At 39.1% G+C, this 23,703-nt stretch overlaps 1 protein-coding gene across 2 annotated transcripts in view; it reads left to right on the top strand.

Moving 5' to 3' along the window:
• LOC126278581 (QRFP-like peptide receptor) overlaps positions 1-3,447 on the top strand; it is a 1,030,767-nt gene extending 1,027,320 nt beyond the window's left edge. For both annotated transcript variants that reach the window (XM_049978791.1, XM_049978790.1), the window contains exon 9: positions 2,722-3,447. In XM_049978791.1, coding sequence (XP_049834748.1) covers positions 2,722-2,761 — 40 coding nt within the window. In that variant the 3' untranslated portion in view covers positions 2,762-3,447. The remainder of the gene's footprint in view (positions 1-2,721) is intronic.
• Positions 3,448-23,703: the final 20,256 nt, after the last annotated feature.

Genomic DNA, 23,703 nt, shown 5'->3' with positions numbered 1-23,703 from the left:
GGTAGACATTTGACACACTGGGCACAGGTCCTGGGTTCATATCACAGTCCAAGGCATAGTTTTAATCTGCCAGGAAGTTTCATATCAACAGACACTCTGCTGCTGAGTGAAAATTAATTCTGAAGTTTTCATCCCTTTTTGTGCCAAAGTTAAATTAATTAAAGGCTAATGCAGATCATTTTAATCTCAAGTGGTATACTTATGAATATCCCTGTTACTCTGAAACTTAGATGGATTGTTGATAACATATTTCCTAAGTGAATAAATGTTCTATGAGGCTATAGTTAATATTCCCAGCTGCTTAAAGAGATATCTGCAAGATATACCTGTGTGAATTCCACACATAATTCTGATTATTTTCTTTTGTGCAATGGGTACTTTTTTCCTACAGAAAGAGTTACCCAAGAATATCATACTGTTAGACATTAAAGAATGAAAATTTGCAGTACATGTTAACTTACTGACATCTATGTCTCCAAGTTAGCAGTTATTCTTATGGAAAAAGTAGCTGAACCTAAATGGTTTAGCAAGTCTATTACCTAGTTTTTCCAGTTAAAGTTTTCAACAGTATGCACGGCAAAGAACTTATAATTTTCTACCCTGTTTATTACTTCTTGTTGGTACACCACATTAATAGGAGGTGTGATATTTTTGATAACACAAAACTGTTTCTTTGAAGATTAAAGATAGTCCATTTGTGCAAAACCATTCAGTAACTTTCACAGAAACATCATTTACTATTTTCTCTGTTGATACTTCTTTGCTCAGCTTCAGAAAAAATTGTCTTGTCTACAAACAGAACTAATTCTGCTTCCTACATCAATTAAAATTAAGTCATTAACATAAAGCAAGTATAGTAGTGGGCCAATGATCAATTTCTTTGAGACTCCCAATGTAATTTCTCTCTTTGTATTAGCTGAACAGCCTGATGTAACTTCCTCCATTGTTTCTTAAGTAAACCAGGCATCTGCTGAGCTGTGTGTTCCATAAAATCTTAAATTCTCTGATAGAACATTATGACTGAGACAATCAAATGTCTTTGATGAGTCACAAAAGGTCTTCACTGATGATGTTTCATCATTCAAAGATTTTATTATGTGCTCAACAAACATATAAATGGCTGACTCAGAACAATGGACATTTTTTGTTGTAATGAGCAACAGAATAATTACACCTCTTGCTAGAAATTCAGTATTGGGTAGAAAGGCAGTAAACAGAACTCATATCGCAGCACTACACATACATGAAACCAAAACTACTTGAAGAATGCAGCTACCAACCATGGCAGCTTGCAGCCATGTTTTCCTAGTGACATCACAGCAAATATATTGAAAAATCCTCCTAAGTTGCGAAAATTTTCTGGTCTTTATCCAGGTTCCAGCTAGAATATGCTAAAAATTCTTAGACATTGCAGCAGGTAGCCCCAGTGACGGCATCTCATGTGGGAAGCTGGAATGCACCTCTCTGACTGAAAACTGATGTCAATGCATATCATACTCCTCTCAAATACCACCAAAGATGCTGTCAACAATAAAATCCCAGTTCAAAGTGTAGATCACCTACAAGTATATCAGGCTGTCATCCCATATGATAATCTGGAGAATAATGTGGAGATTACTAACTCTCCACTGTACTTTTTCCTCTTTTTTCAACCAAGTTATGTGATAAATACTTCTTAAACTGTCAGGACTAAGACCAATTTCATCCAGTTCTAGTGTAATGATGTAAGATGGTTAGGTAGAATTAGCAATAGGTGTAAATGCAGAAGCAAGTGGATTCACTGATAAAGACCATCACTCTCTGAGATAGAATGGAAGCACACTTACCAATTGCTGAACTAGGTAAAATGTAACAGGATTTATACAAATACAAATTAAAACAAAAGCAATGATCTCCTGGGCACAAATATTCTAGGTAGTTAATTGGTTAGCAGAAATGGAGAGACTGGAAGCAGGGAGAAGGAAAAATAAGGAAATCTTGGAGAGGAAAATTTGTTCCAACTGTGGCATGAGAAGATACAATGTGAAGTCATGTATAACTGATTGAACAGCCTAGATTTTCATATGAATATTCAATTTATACAGAAAACGAGAATTTATTATGTTCTACAGCCATTTTGAAAGTACTTTATATGTATTAAAACTGAGAGTATAAAATTTCAATTAAAATTATTTGTTACATTTAGTATCTCTGTAACCTTAAATAAATATGTAGGAGGCATATGTTTTATGACTTCCTCAGCTTGCCTTATTACTTTCTTAGGTTGAGTTGATACTTTCCACCTTGAGGTCAATGACCAACATGAACAAAAGTGTGCAAAATGAAGTGGTTAGCTCTTTCTATTTTTGAAAACTTTGCAGCTACGCATACTGCAACTGTTTTGGACTTAGCTATTTTAATGGACACAGAAAAATCATATAACAATTTATGTTCTCTTTGATGCACAAAGCAACTGATTTATCTTGCTACGCAATACTTATTGGTAACATTATACAATTAGTGCACAGCTAATTGCGCTGTTTTCTTGAAACTGCCAGCTAATATTGGCTCCTCCTATTTGAGTAGGCCTCAACCTTTTGGTAGAGAGCATGAAGAAATTATTTTATGAAACTGTAGTGCAAATCACTATCATCTGTGTTTGAATATTACTGTATTACAATATACATGTGTCAATTTGCACAATGTTTTGTTATTATAAGTGTCTCATATGAACTGTTACAGCTTTGGACGCAGTACCTCTGTAAGTGCAAATCAAAGGTGACATTGGAACCAAGAGCAAGAAGAAGAACTTTAAAGAGTTACAAACTGTATGGAGTCTATCATGTCTACAAAGTAGAACATTTGGTAATGTGTTGAGACCTGCATTGACATCATGATGAAGTGCTAGAAATACTAAGTATTTCAGTTTGTGAGTACAGTCTGAAGAATTTCTTGATGTTAAAGTGATTATATAATAATCCATGCCTGATAAAAGAATAATGGGATAAAAACTGTTGCTCTGAAGGATTTCAGTATATTTCTCTGAAATAAATAATCAAACAAGAAGGGACTGGCTGTTATTCTGCCACTGCTCCATGATTAGTACTAAACTATTTTAAAGAAAGTACAAGACTTTTTCCATTTACTGTGTTCTTGCTGTATGTGACTGTATGAAATAAAATGAATGTTGGCTTTTTTCTGGAAGGAACAATATAGTATGTTTTGGCTAAATGAGAATCTGTGTTGGTGTATGGAAACATTTTGCTGTTAGTAAATTAAAAGTATATTGACATTTGTTCAGACTCTTATGATGTGTGTTAATGTGTGTTAATGGAGTGCTACCTGTTCCTGATAGAGCAAACTATGTACCAGTATCAAATAGTATTAGATAAATGAAACTGTAAATGTTGTTTACTGTATGTGCTTGAGATTGTATTGGCTGTACCTAAATAAATAATTAAAATAAAATAGAGATTTTTGTAATTTACCTGTGTACAATAACATTTTACATGTTCAAATATTGGTACAGATGAAACTTTTGGACAAATGGCAGTCAAACTCAGTATGTTTATTTCCCAAGAAGGGAGTAATGATTCTATGAAGACTAACTGTAAAAATGAATAATGTCAGAATTCATTTCATGGAAATGAGGCATAGAGAAAAAGGTTTAAAAAGTCCCCCCCCCCCCCCCCCCCCCGAATAATACTATTTAGATATCTTACATTGGCAAAGGATTTACTGTATATTGACACTAAACATTATTTTGGTAGTTCTAAATTTAGGTCGAATGATGAAGTAGCTGGAACATGTTACACAAAATTATTTAATAAATAAAATCTCCTTAAACAATCTAGAAGGCATAACTTGTGAGATTCATAATAATTGCAGAATCATGTCATAATTTTTCTTTTCTTTTCAAACCATTAAATATTTTACATGTTTCATTTATCATTGCACCTGTCCCCACTGTGATGTTACAAATACATGCCAGTAAGGTGAGACCTGAGCTCAAAACATATGATTTGAACCTAAATGCTAAGGGAAATATCCATCATCAACATTTGCCATGCAGTGCACAAGAGGTAAAAGTACAAAGTTCTTGATGAGATAAATGAAAAAAAAGTGTAATAGCAATAATTCCATACCAATGTTACATCATTTTAAATATCAGACATAAGAAAGACATCTTAACTCCAGTTTTGTTTACATCAATAAAAATTTTAAAGGAATAATATTGTATCCAAGTTACAACATTTAGCTGGAATAATGTGATTAAGAAGTTACCTCATTTTACTTTTCATTTATCTCTCTTTCTGTGTACATTTTCATTTCATAACTCTGTCTGTTTAATTCAGTTATTTTGTTTTGAAAAAAATTGTCTGATGAATATAAAGGGTTTTGTAATAGCAGCCGTTTATTAAAGCATTTAAACTTAACTTTTGATTTGGCATTAGTGATGTTTGTTGGTAAACAGTTGTACAACCTTACTGCCATGTAACCACTGTTTCTCTCAATTTCAGTTTTGTGAAGCTGTTGTATTCTTAATTTCATGCAGTGCGGGATGGTGGTGTATCTTTTCATTTTTGTTGTATTTATTTCTAAGATCACAAGCAACGAACAGAATTTTGGACATGTACAAACAGTAAAAAATTAGAGTCTTATATTTTATGAATAGAGACTTGCAGATGTCTCATTTTTATGTTACCTATTATTCTAATTGCTCTTTTTGGTAACTTCAGTCTTTTGATTGGATGAGTTGAGTAGGCTCTGATTTATGTATCTCAGCTTGTTACATCATTGAAGTATGAAAAATACACCATGTGCATGTCATCTCCACTTATTAGTGGCTTAATTTGTCTGAGAGCAAAAACAGCACTGCTATGTTTGTTGCTTATGGTGGCAATATGATCTATCCATCCCAAATACCATTGACAGTGACAGTTTTGTACTTTCAACCACTCTTACATCAAACACTTGCAGTTTGATTAGTTCATTTGTTTTTCTTCTGATGTTTCTAAACAGTATTGCATTAGTTTTCTCATAAATGGGAATTAGCCTATTCACTTCAAGCCAGAGACAGTAATAACTCCATCTCATTTTCCAGTTTCTGCTGTCCTGCCTGTGTTTATCATAGGACTGGACCTATATATCACATTCATAGTCAGTACCAAATACTTTTTAAGCTTGTTTCATACAGCCATAATATTCATCACTATGTTTATTGTATTTATCTCTTACCTACATGTCCCTAAATTGAATGAGGGAAACTATGTTCTGCAATTGGCAGATATTCCCCCTGTCAAAGAAGCATCAGGGCTACAGGTCCTAAGTAAATTCATATAATGCATAAAGATTGTGTTGATTGGAAAAGTAGGTGAAAAACTATCTTGTAAATATGAAGTTAAAGGTAATATTAACTGCAAGTTATAAGGCAGAAAACTGAGGAGAGGTGTGCAGTGCACAAGTTACAAATATTGGTATTGTAAATAAACTAGAAAGAAACTTCCACATGGAAAAAATATATTAAAAACAAAGATTCCAAGACTTACCAAGCGGGAAAGTGCCGGTAGATAGGCACAATGAATAAAACACAAACACACACACAGAATTACAAACAGATAATGTATAATAGTGATATTAAGCTGGTGAGTGAAACAGCTGTGATTATACAAAGTAAAAATTTCGAACACAACAAGAGAAGAGACATTATAGTAACTGAAACAAAAGAAATTGGGCAGGGGAATAAGAATGGTGATTTAAAACATGGCCTGGATGGGACTACAGGTAGCATATGCAGTTAGAAGTGGCGAGTAGGGGAACTGTGTCTGGTCATTCAACACTAAGCTTGGGTTGATGGACATACGTTTATTAATTTCCATTATTTAATGATAGTCCTTTGTCTTTCCTTTATAGATGTGATTTAATACTACATGTTTTACCTTGCAACCATGGCTTTCTTTAAGCAAGTGGTTAATAAAAGTAGAGTCTTCTTTTCTAAGCTTTCAGCTACTGTAGTGCTCCTTCATGCAGATACATATTGCCTGTCAGACTGACCTATATAGAATTTGCCACAATTATAAGTTATTATATATATTGCATTCTTTTTCAAAGCTGGAGTGCTGTCTTTAACATTGGACAAAACATGTCCAAAAGTGCTGTGCACATAAAATGAGGTTTTTACCTTCCTGGATTTAAGCTTTGTGGCTACATCCAATGAGATTTTTCCTAAGTATGGAATTGTTCACCATTTATTGCATTCTTGAGGTGGTGGATCATGGACGGGGTAAAGAAGAGAGTACACTGGTCTTTTTTGCTTTTTGTGCATTGTGGAGTCCACCAAGGAGGAAGATAGCCATTGTTTGTTGCTATTTGTTTAATTTCATTTAATTCAATTTGGAAATGGTCTTCACTCATGGGGGATGGCTATTAGGCAATGTATTACAGAATGAGAGGCAGCTTGTTTGTGGCTCACTGGGTGTTAAAAATTTGCTGGTATTACTATATCAGAGATGGAAGGTTTCCCATAAATCTTGAAGGTATGAATACAGTCACTGATATCTATGGTTAGATTTAAATAATTTATGCAGTTACCCCCAAACTCCACTTGAATTTTATACTCTGGTGTTTAGAATGTAACTGCTGAAGAAATTTTTGAAATTATCTGGTAGTACCTGTCCATAAGCACACCTCATCAACATACCTAAACCAGTTTCCAAGCTTGGAAGAGTGTGGATTATTTTCCAAAAACTGGGTTTCAAAATTGTCCATGAAGATTTCAGCAGGAACTGGACTGAGTAGGGATCCCATAGCCAGACCATCCAGCCTAATCCCTTCTATCTTAGTTAAATAATCCTACATTGCATTACAGTGAAACAATACCTCTTTTTTTATTCCTAATTCTAACATTAACATTTTTCATCTCTGGAAATGGAGATACTCTGGACAAGCACTAGCTTAAAATCTTTGATCCTACAAAATTTCAGTGCAGCACATACTTATCTTCATGCTTGATGATGGTGTAACAGCCGAAAACCATTTTGTGTGTGTTTCATTCCTTAAGTACTGGTATCATGAAAACACACCAAAATACACTTGAAACTCATAAGTAATGGGTATTTATTGGGATATGAGATGTGCATAATAAAGATGTGCAAAAATAAATTCTTCATCGAGAGAGACAAAGGAGTGAAATGATCAGAGTGCTGTAAAGTGACACTGAAATATGAAAAATGAAATATGGAGATCGCCAAGGCAGGTACATAACTGTGTAAGACAGTAGTGCTCGAACAGTGTACAAATATTGATGTTTTGTGGAAACACAAATGAATGTGAATTGGACACACTGGAAAGAAATATTTTAACAGTGAACAAAATTAATGCATTACACACATTTAAAAATTAAGCAATGAAGATTCTAACATAGAGGCAGTTAAAACAGGCAATCTAATAAGGATTCACAATGATAAAATGAAGGGCTTATTTCAATAGTGGTACTAAGTCCATTACCTCCACTTTTTTGTCTATAATGCTTCAGAAATTAATGGTCCAAACAAACAAAAAGAAAGGTTCATCTCTAGCAAGACGTCATATGCTTGGATATTTATGGTATCTCAACTGCAGATTTTTCAGCATTTATTTAACTTTAGGACTCTGTATCTCTGAATGAACAAAATTGGACATGTACCACTATTGGAATAAGCCCTTCAAATATACCAAGACACAGTTTTCTCTAAGTTAAGATCGACAATGTCACAAATTTTATGTGATACAAAAGTATTATCTAACAATATCATAAACTGGTTAGTTGCTACTCACTATATAGTGGAAATACTGAGCTGCAGATAGGCACAACAAAAAGCCTGTCAGAAAGTGAGCTTTCAGCCAACAAGGCCTTAATCAAAAATAGACAACATAGATGCACACACACACACACACACACACACACACACACACACACACACAATATAACGTGTTGAACTTGATCAAATAGTAACAAGATAACACTGCTGTAAACTCTGTCACCAGCAGCAAAGGTCTCATATTATCTGCCGTATTGAACCAAATGTAAGAAAACTCTTGACTCAGGTACATTTTGTGTGTTTGTTATTAAGACTGTCAGTCAACTGTTCTTTGACCTTGAGCTTTGATACATGCTATAAAGCAATTTCAGACAGATAATAATGCACACTGAATTTCAGCTGGGCTTAACATATCATAAGCTTATGTCATACAGTATTTCATGGATTCATAAGTCATTTGTGCTTCCTTATAGACCTCTTGTTTTATTTTTCTTCTCAGATGAAGGTCCAGGGGTGTTTGGGGAGGATGGAGACTATTTTGTGTTTTGTAAACAGCTGATCTCTAAATGTTCCACTGAGAACTTGGGTGGACATCAGTGGCAAACAGATTGCCTCTTGCCCACTGGCATGCCTTCCAGTAATTGTGGAAGCATATCAGTTGTGAACTGCAGATACTTGTGGCTGTGTATAGAGCCCCATCAATAACACAATTTTTGAAAAGACCATACCAAATGTTGACATAGAAAGCTTGTTTTTAATTCATTTCTTTCACCTAGCAAAGAAATTAAACTGACCAGTGGTGTATATTGTAAAGATTGATCTGATCTCAGTTTCTAAATTATGCTTCATCCATAAACAGTCCTCCCCTGGTAGCTGAGTGGTCAGCACGACAGAATGTCATACCTAACAGTCCAGGTTCGATTTCTGGCTGGATGGGAGATTTTCTCCACTCAGGGACTGGGCGTTGTGTTGTGCTTATCATCATCATTTCATCCCCACTGACAAGCAAGTTGCCGAAGTGGTGTCAACTTGAAAGACTTGCACCAGGGGGCTGGTCTACCTGACGGGAGGCCCTAGTCACACGGTATTATTACTATCCATAAAAAAATCTTGGATATTAATGCATCACTTTGCAGTTTTTGTAGAGACCTGTTGGAAAAAGGAAAACGATTTTGAAAGTCACGTCCATGAAACTATCGATGGAGCAAACCATGGAAAGGGTTAAATGTCTTGGAATGCAGTCCATGCAGAATGTTCCCTTGGGTGATCCAGCTTGGACATTCAAACTGCCTCCTAGTTGTACTTGGAGTGTGAGGCACTGCTGCTAAAATGTTAGTTCCATTTCTTTTATCAGTTTCTGTTATTTTTCATTGGGATTTTTTATTCTTCACACTTTCAGTTTGTGTGTATGTGTGTGTGTGTGTGTGTGTGTGTGTGTGTGTGTGTGTGTGTGTGTTGAAGTTCGAATAGTGTCATGAGCACATTGTATGGCCATGTAACACCAGAGCACAGACAGATTGGCTTCAAGTGAACAGTAAACACAGGAACAATCCCTCAGTTACATTTGCTTGTATTTAGTTCAGGAGGGTATATTTTTGTGAGACATCTTCTCCTGATAACAGGACAATAGTCTGCAGCATTTTGTGGTGGCACATGCCATTCATCCAGAAAAAAACATGTTCGATCTCTTCCTCATGAACAGATGAAATGTGTTCATGTAAAAACATTATTCAGGTAGTTAGTATGTAGAGATAAAATAACTGTGTGTACGTAGCTGTTGAAAGAAGCACATCAGCAAAGCACAATGGCAATCAAACATCTCCACTTACTGTGAAGGGGTTGTTTATAATTTGGCATCATGGCTTGGCAGAGAGCAGAAGTGAAATGTCATTCTTTTCTGTGATGTTATAAGATTCACTTTGAAACTGTAGTCTAGTTAATAAGAGATCCTATCATCCAATGTTATTCAGCAGCAATAAAATACAGAAGAATTCTTTGAAAGATAATGATGTTAGTTCATAGCTTAAGGAATGTAGACTTCTCTCACAGCCCTCACCACTCTGCAAGCAGAAACAAAGTAGCATCGCGAGAGTCAGTGGCAGTGCATAGCAGCTCCATAGCATCAAGAAACTATGAGAAGATGACTGTAAGAAAATAGCCAAGCTAAAAGTTTATGAGCTGCGTCAGGGTGACAGATCTTTGATATGTAACTGTGAAAACTGTAAATGCAGTAACATGAAACAACCACAATGGAACATAAAAATTTTTATATCCCCACAAAAGCAGTTTAGGTTTAAAAATGCCATGAAATCTTTCAGTCCTGTAGCATTCCAAGATTGTGTTAAAGATAATGTATGTCTACTGTTATTAAACCAAGTACAGTACTCAAACATGCTAGCCAATATTCATAAAGAATGTACAGACTTTTAACTATGCTTTAATTGTAGCTGGTGGAGATGATGTACACTGCAATAAGCAGTTCACCAGTGTCATTCACACACATCTATCCTTGAGATACAACTTGGAAGACTGGTCTGTGTCAGAAACTTGAGAAGATTAGCATAAAGCTCAAAAATATAATGCTACTAGAGACCCAGAATATGAAAAAAATCATTTGACAGCACTGAAATTGCATTTTAATCCATCTGGCAGAAACAGACTCACATCAGTCATAGTCAAAGATGTGAATGTAGCTTGTTGGTCATTTGCATATTCTGTAGATCAAATTGTGACCTTACACTACAATACAAAATTACAGTACATCTCTACAGTGGAAAATATGGGAACACACTGGCAATTTAAACTAGCTGTAGAGATTTTTTTTCTTCTTTTTTAGATGAATTCAGTGATTTATACTTCACTATGTCCAATATTTTTCTCTCCCTCTAGTACACACACACACACACATACACACACACACACACACACACACACACACACACACACACACACACACACACACACACACAAATCATACTACTACACATTCAGAAATCTTTCTGCTGAGTAGAATGATATGTCAAGCAGATGTGGTTTCAGTTTCTGTTTGAAGTTAATTATATTTTCCATTAAATCTTTTACATCTCTAGGTAAATGGTCAAAGACAAAGGAGTTTCAAAAAATAGCCAGTGTTTGTCCTAAAAGAGTCTGATAAAGGAAACTAGTGAAATAGTCCAGCTGCAGTCCACTACTAAAAACTTGTAAGAAGGTCTTCATTCACAGGTAAAAGTTCATTCCAGTGCCAGCACAGATCAGTTCCCATTTAAAGGTTTCAGATAAGTAGAATATCACACTATTTCACCATAACAGTCAAGGCTGTTCTACAAGCTGGACCTATTTGTAGTGAATACAGAAGAATCACAAGGTATAAACTGTGTCCACATTCCCATTTCAAGAGAACATTAGACCAATTCTGGCACTGAAACACTTCCTATTCTTGACTGGTTTACCTACCTCTTATTACAGGAAGCATATGGGCAAAGAAATATTTCCTATTTATGCAAATAAATTTGTGCATTAATTATGACAACTGAATATAAAAATTTTGTGTGGAGTTAAATTCAACTGATACTATGGCTGTATACAAAGCGTATTGTGGTAATTTTAATAAACTTGTTAAACACTTTCTGACAATTAGTCAAATCTGAACATACCAATGACCATCACTGAGAGTTAATAGCATTGGATGGTAAAGCAGAACTGAATTATTTTTAAAGAATATTGTCGCAATAGAAGCTGAGTAGTAATGTGGTGTAGTGGTTATGATACTAAACTGTTGAATGGAAGATCGTGAGTTCAAAACTCACTTGAACTGTACCACTTTCAATTCTATATTCGGTTTGAGTACATTCTAGAAGTGTCCATAAATGTCAAGATTCATTGTACTGGAATGTTCTGTAGCTGTATATATATTGTATGTGTTCTGGCCCGAGGCAGTTCGCTCCACGCTCTTGAATGTGCAAGTGCTGAATAAACCCTTGTTACATGAAGTTAGCGTCCATCATTCATCTAATCACACCTTCTTCTACATGGCATTACTCTAGTGGAGACGCTAGGTAGTGGAACTTGTGATAGCGCACATTATCGGCGACACAGTGGTTCCCATCAGGCCATGACAGAGCTGCCATTTACGTGGCAAGAAACCCAAGTTTGAGCCGTATTCAACAGACTGAAATCTACTGGAGAGAGAAAAAGAAGAGGATGTTACGATGACAGGATCTGTGTGCCTCCACATGAGACATCCTTTCAGGTTCTCTGGTGACGATGGCCAAGATGCAAACAAGTGCCTCAAGGTATATGAGCTTATAGCCAAATTTAACAAATGGGATGACACCGTGTGTTTGGCTAACATATTTTTCTATTTGGAGGGCACTGCCAAGCAATGGTATGAGAACAACGAGGAGAAGTTCACAAGCTACAAAATATACTGGGTGGAACTGTGCAAGTATTTCAGCAAAAAAGAATTACATTCAAGAAGTTTTGATGGCTTATAAATGTCGTATCAATGTCGATGGAGGAAGCAACTGATTTCACAAGTATTCTTCATCAGATAGTGAGAGAGGAAGTTCAGACGGCACTGGACTGCACAGTGAGCAAAAAACCGAGACACTTTAAGAGCAGACATTGAACACAATCTCTCATCCTTCATTTCCCTTTAAAACAGTGAAAAAGTGAAGACCCAGGTGGAGTTATGTTTCTACAATGCCGCATGAGGAACCTGTTTGGGCACCAAGGAAGACTGACATCTGGAGAAACCAGGATAATCAACCAGTATGTTTCCACTGCGGATGACCGGGACACGTGGTGCACTATTGTTGTGAAAGGCAGCAAAAATTGATGAGGCCTAGGCGAGAAGACAGCAGACCAATCTTAGATGACGCCAACTCTGGGATGACAAAGATGAACAAGAAGATTTGGGAGCAGGATGACAGGTGACCATCGCCGCAAGCTAGCCACTGGAGAGGATGCTCCCCAACACGCCTATCAAGATCTCCATTGCAGTTTAGAAGCTCTAGCCAATCACATAGCTGCCGCAACCTGGAAAACTAAAGGGTGTGACCTTCCTTAGAGGTGAGGCTGCCAAAGAGAAAAATCCTCCACTGTCAATCATTACAAAAATGATAGGTAACTATGTCGATATCCTCATGGAAGTCCAACCTGCCCAAGCTCTTGTGGACTCTGGAGCATCATATTCAGTCATTTCAGAGAATTACTGTCGCCAGTTGCAGAAAACCATACACATCAACAGCAAAACATCTCTCCTGAAGGTGGCTACTGGAAAATATGTAAAACCTACAGGAAGATGTACCATTCATGTGGGTATAAGTGGCCCTTAGAATTCATCATCTTACAAGAGTGTAGTCATGATGTCATACTCAGGAAATTGTCGAATGTGGTCGCTTGAAGATTATGCTAGACGAGATGAGATACTGTGGACGGGAAGATGCGCATCCGATTGTGGGGAGACTATGTGTGCTGGATGAAGTGATCATTCCTGCAGTCAGTGCTAGAAAGATAATTGTCACGTGTCATGCCATGCATCAACCGATGGATCTTTTAGGCGAATGTAAGAGAAGCATACCACTGAAGAATAACTTGGTCATCCCAGCCTCTGTCGCCTTGTTTAAGAACAGATTCAGTGAATTGTGAATAGTTAACTATCCCTGAGAACCACAGATTCTTCCAAGATGTGTGTGAGTAGCAAACACTGAGCAGTTAATTGAAGAACAGCTGAGCATCATAGAAACCTCCCATGCTGAGTCTGTGGGCGAAATTAGCACTACCACTACAAGACAAGATCTTCTAGCTCGACTATCACCAGATCTCACTAAGGAACAATGGAAGAAGCTACTTGCCATTCTTCAAGAGTTCTCTGAATGCTTCAATCCACAGGTGAAGATCAAATTAGACAAATTGATGGTGAAGCTCTGGATTAGCTCTGGAGACCATCAACCAATAAGCTGGCTAGCATACTGCGTGTCAGCAACAGAACGTCAAATAATTCGTGATGAGACAGAGAAAATGATGAAGAATGACATCATTCAGCCTTCACAGAGCCCATTGTCGTCAGCAGTGGTCCTCATCAGGAAGAAGGATGGCAGTTGGCGCTATGAGTTGATTACAGGAAGCTTAACAAGATAACTAAAAAGGATGTTTACCCTCTTCCACGAATTGACAATACACTAGATTGTCTGAAGAGGGCTAAGTTTTTATCAACCATAGACATGTACTTGGGATTCTGGCAAATCGAAGTAGATGAGGCTGAGCGTGAGAAAAGTGCATTCATCACCCCTGAGGGCCTGTGTGAGTTTAAGGTAATGCCGTTTGGTTTGTGTAATGCACCAGCAACTTTTGAATGGATGATGGATAATCTTCTAAGGCACCTGAAGTAGACGATGTGTCTTTGTTATTTATATGACATTATAGTGTTCTTAGAGACATTTGATGAACATATAAAAAGACTGAGGGCCATTCTTAAGTGTCTCCAGCATGGTGGACTGAAACTCAATCCAAGAAAGTGTCTCTTTGCAGCAAAATAAATCAAAATATTTGGACACCTTGTGTCGAATGAAGGTGTGTGGCCAGACCCAAAAAAGGTGAGATCTATAACAGAATTTCCTATTCCTAAAAGTATTAGAGATGTGAGAAGCTTCGTCTGATTATGTTCTTATAACTGTTGTTTTATCAAAGACTTTTGTATCAAAGCCAGGCCACTCCAAGAGTTGTTAAAAAACAATACTAAATTTATCTGGGGTGGTGGTTATGATACTAAACTGTTGAATGGATGGTTGTGAGTTCAAAACACACTTGAACTGTAGCGTTTTAATTTATATATTCAGTTCAAGTACATTCTAGAAGTGTTCACAAATGTCAAGACTCATTTTACTGCAATGTCCTGTAGCTGTATATATACTGTGTGTGTTCTGGCCAGAGGCAGTTTGCCCTGTGCTCTTGTATGTGCAAGTGCTGAATAAACCTTCATTAAGTGAAGTTAGTATCCGTCATTCATCTAATCACACCTTCTTCTGTATGACAATATTGCTTAGCTTTGGGGGATGAGTTAATTATTTCCGCAGTACGATCTTCATAACTAATAGCCCAACAACTTATGTTTTTGATGATCTATTTATTAACTGTGTTAGCACCAGATCTTTGTACCACTGTTCATTTTTTACTTCCAAAACACGATAGGATATTTCATCACAATCTCACAAACTAAAACTGACCCATACTGCTGCATACTACTACTTCATAATATCTACTGCTACTAACTCACACTCTGCATTCTCTTTCCATTTGCATAATTGCTAAAAATAATTGACAGAAAAAATGCACCACCAAAAAACAATTAATTTAGAGTAATGACATTTCAGGAATGCATTTGTCTAGGGAGATATTTAAGTGATGAACATTGTAAGACCACAGATTAATGTAAGTACAAGATAATCCATTTCAAATATGAAATTCTGGTACATTAATAACCAGTGTAACCAACAGAATGTTGAATGCAAGTATGCAAATGCGCATGCATTGTGTTGTACGGGATTGGGTGTCAGTTTTTGGGATGGAGTTCCACACCTGTTGCACTTGGTCAGCCAAAACAGTCCTGGTTGATGCTGTTTGTGGACAATGATGGTGTTGTCATCTGATGATGCCTCAAATGTACTTTATTGGAGACAGATATGATTATTGAGCATACCAAGACAACATGTCAACAATCTGTAGAGCATGTCAGGTTACAACAGCAGTATGCAAGCAAGCATTTACTATTGGAAAATACCCCTTGGAATGTTGTTTATGAATAGCAGCACAATAGGTAAAATTACCAGGCTGACATATAAATTTTCAGTCACGGTGCATGAGATAACAACAAGAGAGTGCTCCTGCTGTTGTATAAAATCACATCCCAGACCATAACTCCAGGTGTAGGTCCAATGCATCTAGCATGCAGATAGGTTGGTTGCAGGCCCTCAAATGGCCTCCTCCTAACCAGCACATGGCCATCGTTGGCACCAAGACACAATCAGCTCTCATGAGAAAACACAACAGACCTCCAACCTGCCCTCAAATGAGCTCTCACTTGACACCACTGAAGTTGCAAATGGTAGTGGTTTTGAGTCAGTGGAAAGCACACTGCAGGGCATGTGGCTTGGAAATGGTCTTGAAGTAACCCAGTTATAACAGTTTCTTGTGTCACTATTGTGCCAACAGCAGCTGCAAATGTGGTACAATGTGTTAGAGCCATACTTTGAACATGATACTTTTCCCTTTCAATAGCAGCTCATGGCCCTCTGGAGCCCAGTCTTGTTGCTACCATACATTCTTGTGACCACAGTTGCCAGCAGTCATTATGCAGTGGCTACATTCCTGCTAAGTATTTCTGCCATATGACAGAAGGAACATCCAGCTACTCATATCCCTGTTACAAGACCTCATTCAAACGCAATGAGGTGCTGATAATGGCATCTTCATCACCTTAAAGCCATTCATGACTAACATCAACTCACCACATCCAGTCTCAAAGGTACCTAAGTCTGATGACAACTACAGAATGTATTTAAAGCAAACCTAATTTGCGTCCTCATAGTGGCACTATTAGTGCTACTCTTATTCAGCTGGTGTAATTTTGAACAGACATCATTTTTCAGATGTAGAAGCATGCCTACCAACTTTCATTTATGTCTCACAACTCCTTTTGGTGCTGCAACTTTCTTTCCATCAGTGTATTTATTAATGTCAAGATAAATACAATGTACATCTATGAATAATGTAGGTAGGAAGTGCAGGTAATGTGCACTGTGTTGCTGACACTGCTGCACATTGGAAGCACTTGTACACATAGCTATCATTCAGAGAGAACTGATGACCAAAGATAGCACTGTGGTGGAGATATGCTCCATTCACCACAGAGTTTTCTAAGACAACTGATGGTTGTGTTATCACAGCAACAATCCTCCTCCCCTCCCAACCCTTTCCAGTGAGTGTGGCCTGCTGGGATGTGGGAGGATAAGGTAGCCGTAAGTTGCTGCAGATGACATCATCTTCATGCAGACACATGTCATCACCCATGGTGGAGCTTTCTGCTTGTGCAGGGCACAGCTGAACCATTTCTTTGTGCAGTGGTAAGGAGATCATGATGTATCAATCCTCGATCAGTCCTCGTTGAATCTTAATATAGGTTAGACTGTGTAAGGTGAGGAAGGAGATGGTGTGGTCAACCAAGAAAATGTTATGGTTGTTCTATGTTGAAGCAGGGTTTTGAGTCAGTGGAAAGCACACTGCAGGGCATGTGGCTTGGAAATGGTCTTGAAGTAACCCAGTTATAACAGTTTCTTGTGTCACTATTGTGCCAACAGCAGCTGCAAATGTGGTACAATGTGTTAGAGCCATACTTTGAACATGATACTTTTCCCTTTCAATAGCAGCTCATGGCCCTCTGGAGCCCAGTCTTGTTGCTACCATACATTCTTGTGACCACAGTTGCCAGCAGTCATTATGCAGTGGCTACATTCCTGCTAAGTATTTCTGCCATATGACAGAAGGAACATCCAGCTACTCATATCCCTGTTACAAGACCTCATTCAAACGCAATGAGGTGCTGATAATGGCATCTTCATCACCTTAAAGCCATTCATGACTAACATCAACTCACCACATCCAGTCTCAAAGGTACCTAAGTCTGATGACAACTACAGAATGTATTTAAAGCAAACCTAATTTGCGTCCTCATAGTGGCACTATTAGTGCTACTCTTATTCAGCTGGTGTAATTTTGAACAGACATCATTTTTCAGATGTAGAAGCATGCCTACCAACTTTCATTTATGTCTCACAACTCCTTTTGGTGCTGCAACTTTCTTTCCATCAGTGTATTTATTAATGTCAAGATAAATACAATGTACATCTATGAATAATGTAGGTAGGAAGTGCAGGTAATGTGCACTGTGTTGCTGACACTGCTGCACATTGGAAGCACTTGTACACATAGCTATCATTCAGAGAGAACTGATGACCAAAGATAGCACTGTGGTAGAGATATGCTCCATTCACCACAGAGTTTTCTAAGACAACTGATGGTTGTGTTATCACAGCAACAATCCTCCTCCCCTCCCAACCCTTTCCAGTGAGTGTGGCCTGCTGGGATGTGGGAGGATAAGGTAGCCGTAAGTTGCTGCAGATGACATCATCTTCATGCAGACACATGTCATCACCCATGGTGGAGCTTTCTGCTTGTGCAGGGCACAGCTGAACCATTTCTTTGTGCAGTGGTAAGGAGATCATGATGTATCAATCCTCGATCAGTCCTCGTTGCATCTTAATATAGGTGAGACTGTGTAAGGTGAGGAAGGAGATGGTGTGGTCAACCAAGAAAATGTTATGGTTGTTCTATGTTGAAGCAGGGTTTTGAGTCAGTGGAAAGCACACTGCAGGGCATGTGGCTTGGAAATGGTCTTGAAGTAACCCAGTTATAACAGTTTCTTGTGTCACTATTGTGCCAACAGCAGCTGCAAATGTGGTACAATGTGTTAGAGCCATACTTTGAACATGATACTTTTCCCTTTCAATAGCAGCTCATGGCCCTCTGGAGCCCAGTCTTGTTGCTACCATACATTCTTGTGACCACGGTTGCCAGCAGTCATTATGCAGTGGCTACATTCCTGCTAAGTATTTCTGCCATATGACAGAAGGAACATCCAGCTACTCATATCCCTGTTACAAGACCTCATTCAAACGCAATGAGGTGCTGATAATGGCATCTTCATCACCTTAAAGCCATTCATGACTAACATCAACTCACCACATCCAGTCTCAAAGGTACCTAAGTCTGATGACAACTACAGAATGTATTTAAAGCAAACCTAATTTGCGTCCTCATAGTGGCACTATTAGTGCTACTCTTATTCAGCTGGTGTAATTTTGAACAGACATCATTTTTCAGATGTAGAAGCATGCCTACCAACTTTCATTTATGTCTCACAACTCCTTTTGGTGCTGCAACTTTCTTTCCATCAGTGTATTTATTAATGTCAAGATAAATACAATGTACATCTATGAATAATGTAGGTAGGAAGTGCAGGTAATGTGCACTGTGTTGCTGACACTGCTGCACATTGGAAGCACTTGTACACATAGCTATCATTCAGAGAGAACTGATGACCAAAGATAGCACTGTGGTGGAGATATGCTCCATTCACCACAGAGTTTTCTAAGACAACTGATGGTTGTGTTATCACAGCAACAATCCTCCTCCCCTCCCAACCCTTTCCAGTGAGTGTGGCCTGCTGGGATGTGGGAGGATAAGGTAGCCGTAAGTTGCTGCAGATGACATCATCTTCATGCAGACACATGTCATCACCCATGGTGGAGCTTTCTGCTTGTGCAGGGCACAGCTGAACCATTTCTTTGTGCAGTGGTAAGGAGATCATGATGTATCAATCCTCGATCAGTCCTCGTTGCATCTTAATATAGGTGAGACTGTGTAAGGTGAGGAAGGAGATGGTGTGGTCAACCAAGAAAATGTTATGGTTGTTCTATGTTGAAGCAGGGTAGGTGGTTGGAGCAGGGACTTTGTCTGTGAAGGCAGTGATGTCACAGCAGGAGTTGTATCAAAGTCAGTTTGCATACACTGAAGTTGAAGTTGTTTCTTCAAAGCTGTGATGGTACAGGCTTCACAAACTGACAATTGCAATGTAATCATGCCTGGATCAATCTTACTGGAGAGTTTGTAGCTGCATCTGAATTGTATAGGCTGTTCCATTGGTGGCTCACCAAGCATGGGCACCCTTGTGTGTCCATTAGCTCATCCAAAGGCAGGCACAGGTTTCATACGCACCTCATTAGGCAGTGCTATTGTACTACATGTCTACAGTGCATGCTCTACTGGGTGTACACCTGACAACTGGCACCACAGAATTTATTAATGGTTTGCACTTTGTGATGAGCAGAGCTGTAGTGCCGGCCAGAGTGGCTGAGCGGTTCTCGGCACTACAGTCTGGAGCTGCGCGACCACTACAGTCGCAGATTTGAATCCTGCTTCAGGCATAGTTAGGTTTAAGTAGTTCTAAGTTCTAGGGAACTGATGACCTCAGAAGTTTAGTCCCATACTGCTCAGAGCTATTTGAACCATTGCTGTAGCAATGACATCTCGAAATAGCCCACTGCTCTTTTCCCTTTGTTGGAAAGAACAGTTCTTATTTGTTGAACAAGATGGGTTACCTCAGTGCATAGTATGCCATAGGATGCTTACTACAATGAAAAAGTACAATATCCAGTGTCATTTGTGTCCCTCCATACTGCATAGTTTGATGACGTTGACAGTGATGCAAGAAAGCAGTTTGTTGCCACACTGAAGGGCAAAGTACAGCAACAGGCAATTTTGGGGGAAAAAAGTCATAACATAGACTTTCTGTGTGTTATTTATAAGTTTTACTTTCAATCTTCACACACATTTTATTCAGTTAATTTTAGACAGTTGATGAGGAGCAGCATTAAAACGCTGCTGCTTAACGAGCAAGCTACAAAGGTGGACAAGTTATTGCAAGAAGTGATCTGCCATTTTCAATGGGGCCGCTGTTCATAACCTGTTTGCTGGCTGTTGTGGAGTGCTTAATGCTAGGAGAGGTAAGGAACATTGAAGGAGTTTGCTTCTGCAAGCAAACAATTTCTCGTTGAATTCAAGACATGGGGGCAGATCTGGAAAACCAACTAAAAGAGAGACGTCAGACATGTCTGCTAGTGTCTGTATATGTGTGGATGGACATGTGTGTTTGTGTTTGTGTGTGAGTGTATACCCGTCCTTTTTTCCCCCTAAGGTAAGTCTTTCTGTTCCTGGGACTGGAATGACTCCTTACCCTCTACCTTAAAACCAACATCCTTTTGTCTTTCCCTCTGCTTCCCTCTTTCCTGATGAAGCAACCGTTGGTTACGAAAGCTTGAATTTTGTGTGTATGTTTGTGTGTCTATCAATCTGCCAGCACTTTTGTTTGGAAAGTCACATCATCTTTGTTTTTAGATATACTTTTCCCACGTGGGATGTAAACTTCCCAACCAACGGTTGTATCCATCCGCACATACACAAACACAAGCAGACATTGAAAATGTAAGTCTTTCTGCTCCCGGGATTCGAATGACTCCTTACCCTCTCCCTTAAAACCCAAATCCTTTCGTCTTTCCCTCTCCTTCCCTCTTTCCTGAAGAAGCAACCGTTGGTCTACCAGCGCTTTCCCGCTTGGTAAATCTTGGCATCTTTGTTTTAATATATATATATATTAAAACAAAGATGCCGGTAGACAGGCACAATAAAATAACACACAAACACACACACAAAATTTCTAGCTTTCGCAACCGACGGTTGCTTCTTCAGGAAAGAGGGAAGGAGAGGGAAAGACGAATGGATGTGGGTTTTAAGGGAGAGGGTAAGGAGTCATTCCAATCCCGGGAGCGGAAAGACTTACTTTAGGGGGGAAAAAGGATAGGTATATACTCGCACACACACACACACACACACACATATCCATCCATACATATACAGACACAAGCAGACATATTTAAAGGCAAATAGTTTGGGCAGAGATGTCAGTCGAGGCGGATGTGCAGGGGCAAAGATGATGTTGAATGACAGGTGAGGTATGAGTGGCGGCAACTTGAAATTACCGGAGATTGAGGCCTGGTGGATAACGAGAAGAGAGGATATATTGAAGGGCCAGTTACCATCTCCGGAGTTCAGATAGGTTGGTGCACATCCACCTCGACTGACATCCCATGCTTTCTCAAACAGACTTAGGATTGGTATCCTTAAAGAGTTTTGACATCAAAATTTATATCTATATGGTCTTGAAGAGCTCAGCTGCTGTCTTGATCAGCAGTTTTGCCTTCTTGCATGGAGATATCTTGGGCACTATCTTGTTAAACTAACCCACTGTTTTCTTTTCCTCACAGATAATGATAAGAGACCTCACATCCATATAGTCCCACCTGCCACCTGAATATGGGGTCTGGGGTCTGGACTTGCATCCCCCCCACCCCCCTGTCTTCTCAAAGAGAGTTATCTGAACAAGCACATCTGCCATGAGGTTATGTTGACCAGTTGATATCCCTGTTGGATAACCACTGTTGAGAAATCCAAGACTCTGTTTCCCAATCCTGCCTTGGCTTTTTCAGGATCCATTTAACCCAAGAAGTGGGAATATTAGGCTCCTTTCTTGATCTCTTGTTCCCTGCCTTAGAGGTACAATGGATCTGATTATCACCTTCATTGTGAGAGTCTTTCTTTGGAGGTCATAGGTTCAAGACATTTAGTTCCCATTATTCATTTTTAGTGTTCTTCCTACCACCATTGGATAAGCAGCAGCCAGCAGCAAGTCATACTCTTAGCTCACTTATTTGTTTCATAGTTTAATTCTTCATTTCTTTGCACGTTTTTGGTACTTGCATAGTTTAATTCACAAATTTCGGGCATATTATTGTCTTTGAGGGTTGTAGCATTGCATTTTAGTACCCATATTGAGTAAATTTGCATATTTGTCAGTCATCTGTTTGATATGAATGGCTTGTTAGATAAAAGAGAGGAAAAAAATTGTTAGGGATGGGTAGGCACTATGCCTGTTGTGTGCAGATTCAGAGGGAGTTTGTCACCATCCATAAACAACTGGAAGCTGTGTTGGCTGTGGTCGACAGGCTCCAGGCTGTTGCCCTGGGCCATGGTGAGATTGGGACACCAGATACGAGCACTTTGGCACCTCTGGAGCCTGTAGCATTGTCTGGGTTCTCTGATGCCACTGCGCCCTTGGATTTGCATGTCCCTGCCGTACAACATTTGCCTGACGGTAATTGGCGAATCATGGCGGGGTCACGAATCCCTGGGCAGAAGGCGAAAGTTGGTGCTGGCCACAAGTCTGTACCCTTACTCCTCCGTAACAGGTACTGGCCACTGCTTAAAGCAATTCTGAGCCAGAAAGGGCAGCCTTGCCTGTTGTGGCAGTGGCCAGTCTTCCTGAGAGGTCCAGACAAGTGCAGAGGATGGGATTGCTTGTCATTGGGGGATCCAATGTTAGGTGGATGATGGAGCTCCTTAGGGATATGGCAGTTCAGGATGGGAAGAAAGTCAATGTGCACTCCGTGTGCATACTGGGAGTAGTCATCCAAGATGTGGAAAGGGTCCTTCCAGATGCCATGAAGGGTACAGCGTGCAGCCTACTGCAGGTGGTGGCTCATGTTGGCATTAATGACACATGTCGCTATGGATCAGAAGAGATTCTCTCTGGTTTCCGGTGGCTATCTGAGTTGGTGAAGACTGCCAGTCTTGCTAGTGAGATGAAGGCAGAGCTCACCATCTGCAGCATTGTTGACATGACTGATTGTGGACCTTTGGTACAGAGCCATGTGGAGAGTCTGAATCAGAGGCTCAGATGGTTCTGCAACCTTGTAGGCTGCAGATTACTTGACTTGCGCCATAGGGTGGGTGGGGATTTGAGTTCCGCTAAATAGGTCAGGTGTCCACAACACACAGGAGGTGTCTACATGGGTAGCGGGGGCTGTGTGGTGTGGACTGGGTGGTTGTTTTAGGTTTGACAGTCTCCAGAAAGATAAAAAAGGGCTCCAGTCTCAAAGCGTACAGGACAAAGAAATGATGAGAATCGACCAAGCAACAGTCGGTATTGTAGTTATAAATTGTTGTAGCTGTGCTGGAAAAGTACCAGAACTTCAAGTGCTCATAGAAAGCACTGAAGCTGAAATTGTTATAGGAACAGAACACTGGGTAAAGGTGGATTCTGCCAAAATTTTTACGGAGGCACAAACCTTGTTCAGAAAGGATAGATGAAATAAAGTAGGTGGTGGTGTGTTTGTGGCTGTTGATAGTAGTTCACCTTTTAGAGAAGTTGAAATTGACAATTCCTGCGAATTACTATTGGTAGAGGGTATACACA

Source organism: Schistocerca gregaria, chromosome 6 (genome assembly GCF_023897955.1).
Source record: "Schistocerca gregaria isolate iqSchGreg1 chromosome 6, iqSchGreg1.2, whole genome shotgun sequence".
NCBI classification, from domain to species: domain Eukaryota; kingdom Metazoa; phylum Arthropoda; class Insecta; order Orthoptera; family Acrididae; genus Schistocerca; species Schistocerca gregaria.
This window is presented reverse-complemented; position numbering and strand designations above follow the sequence as displayed.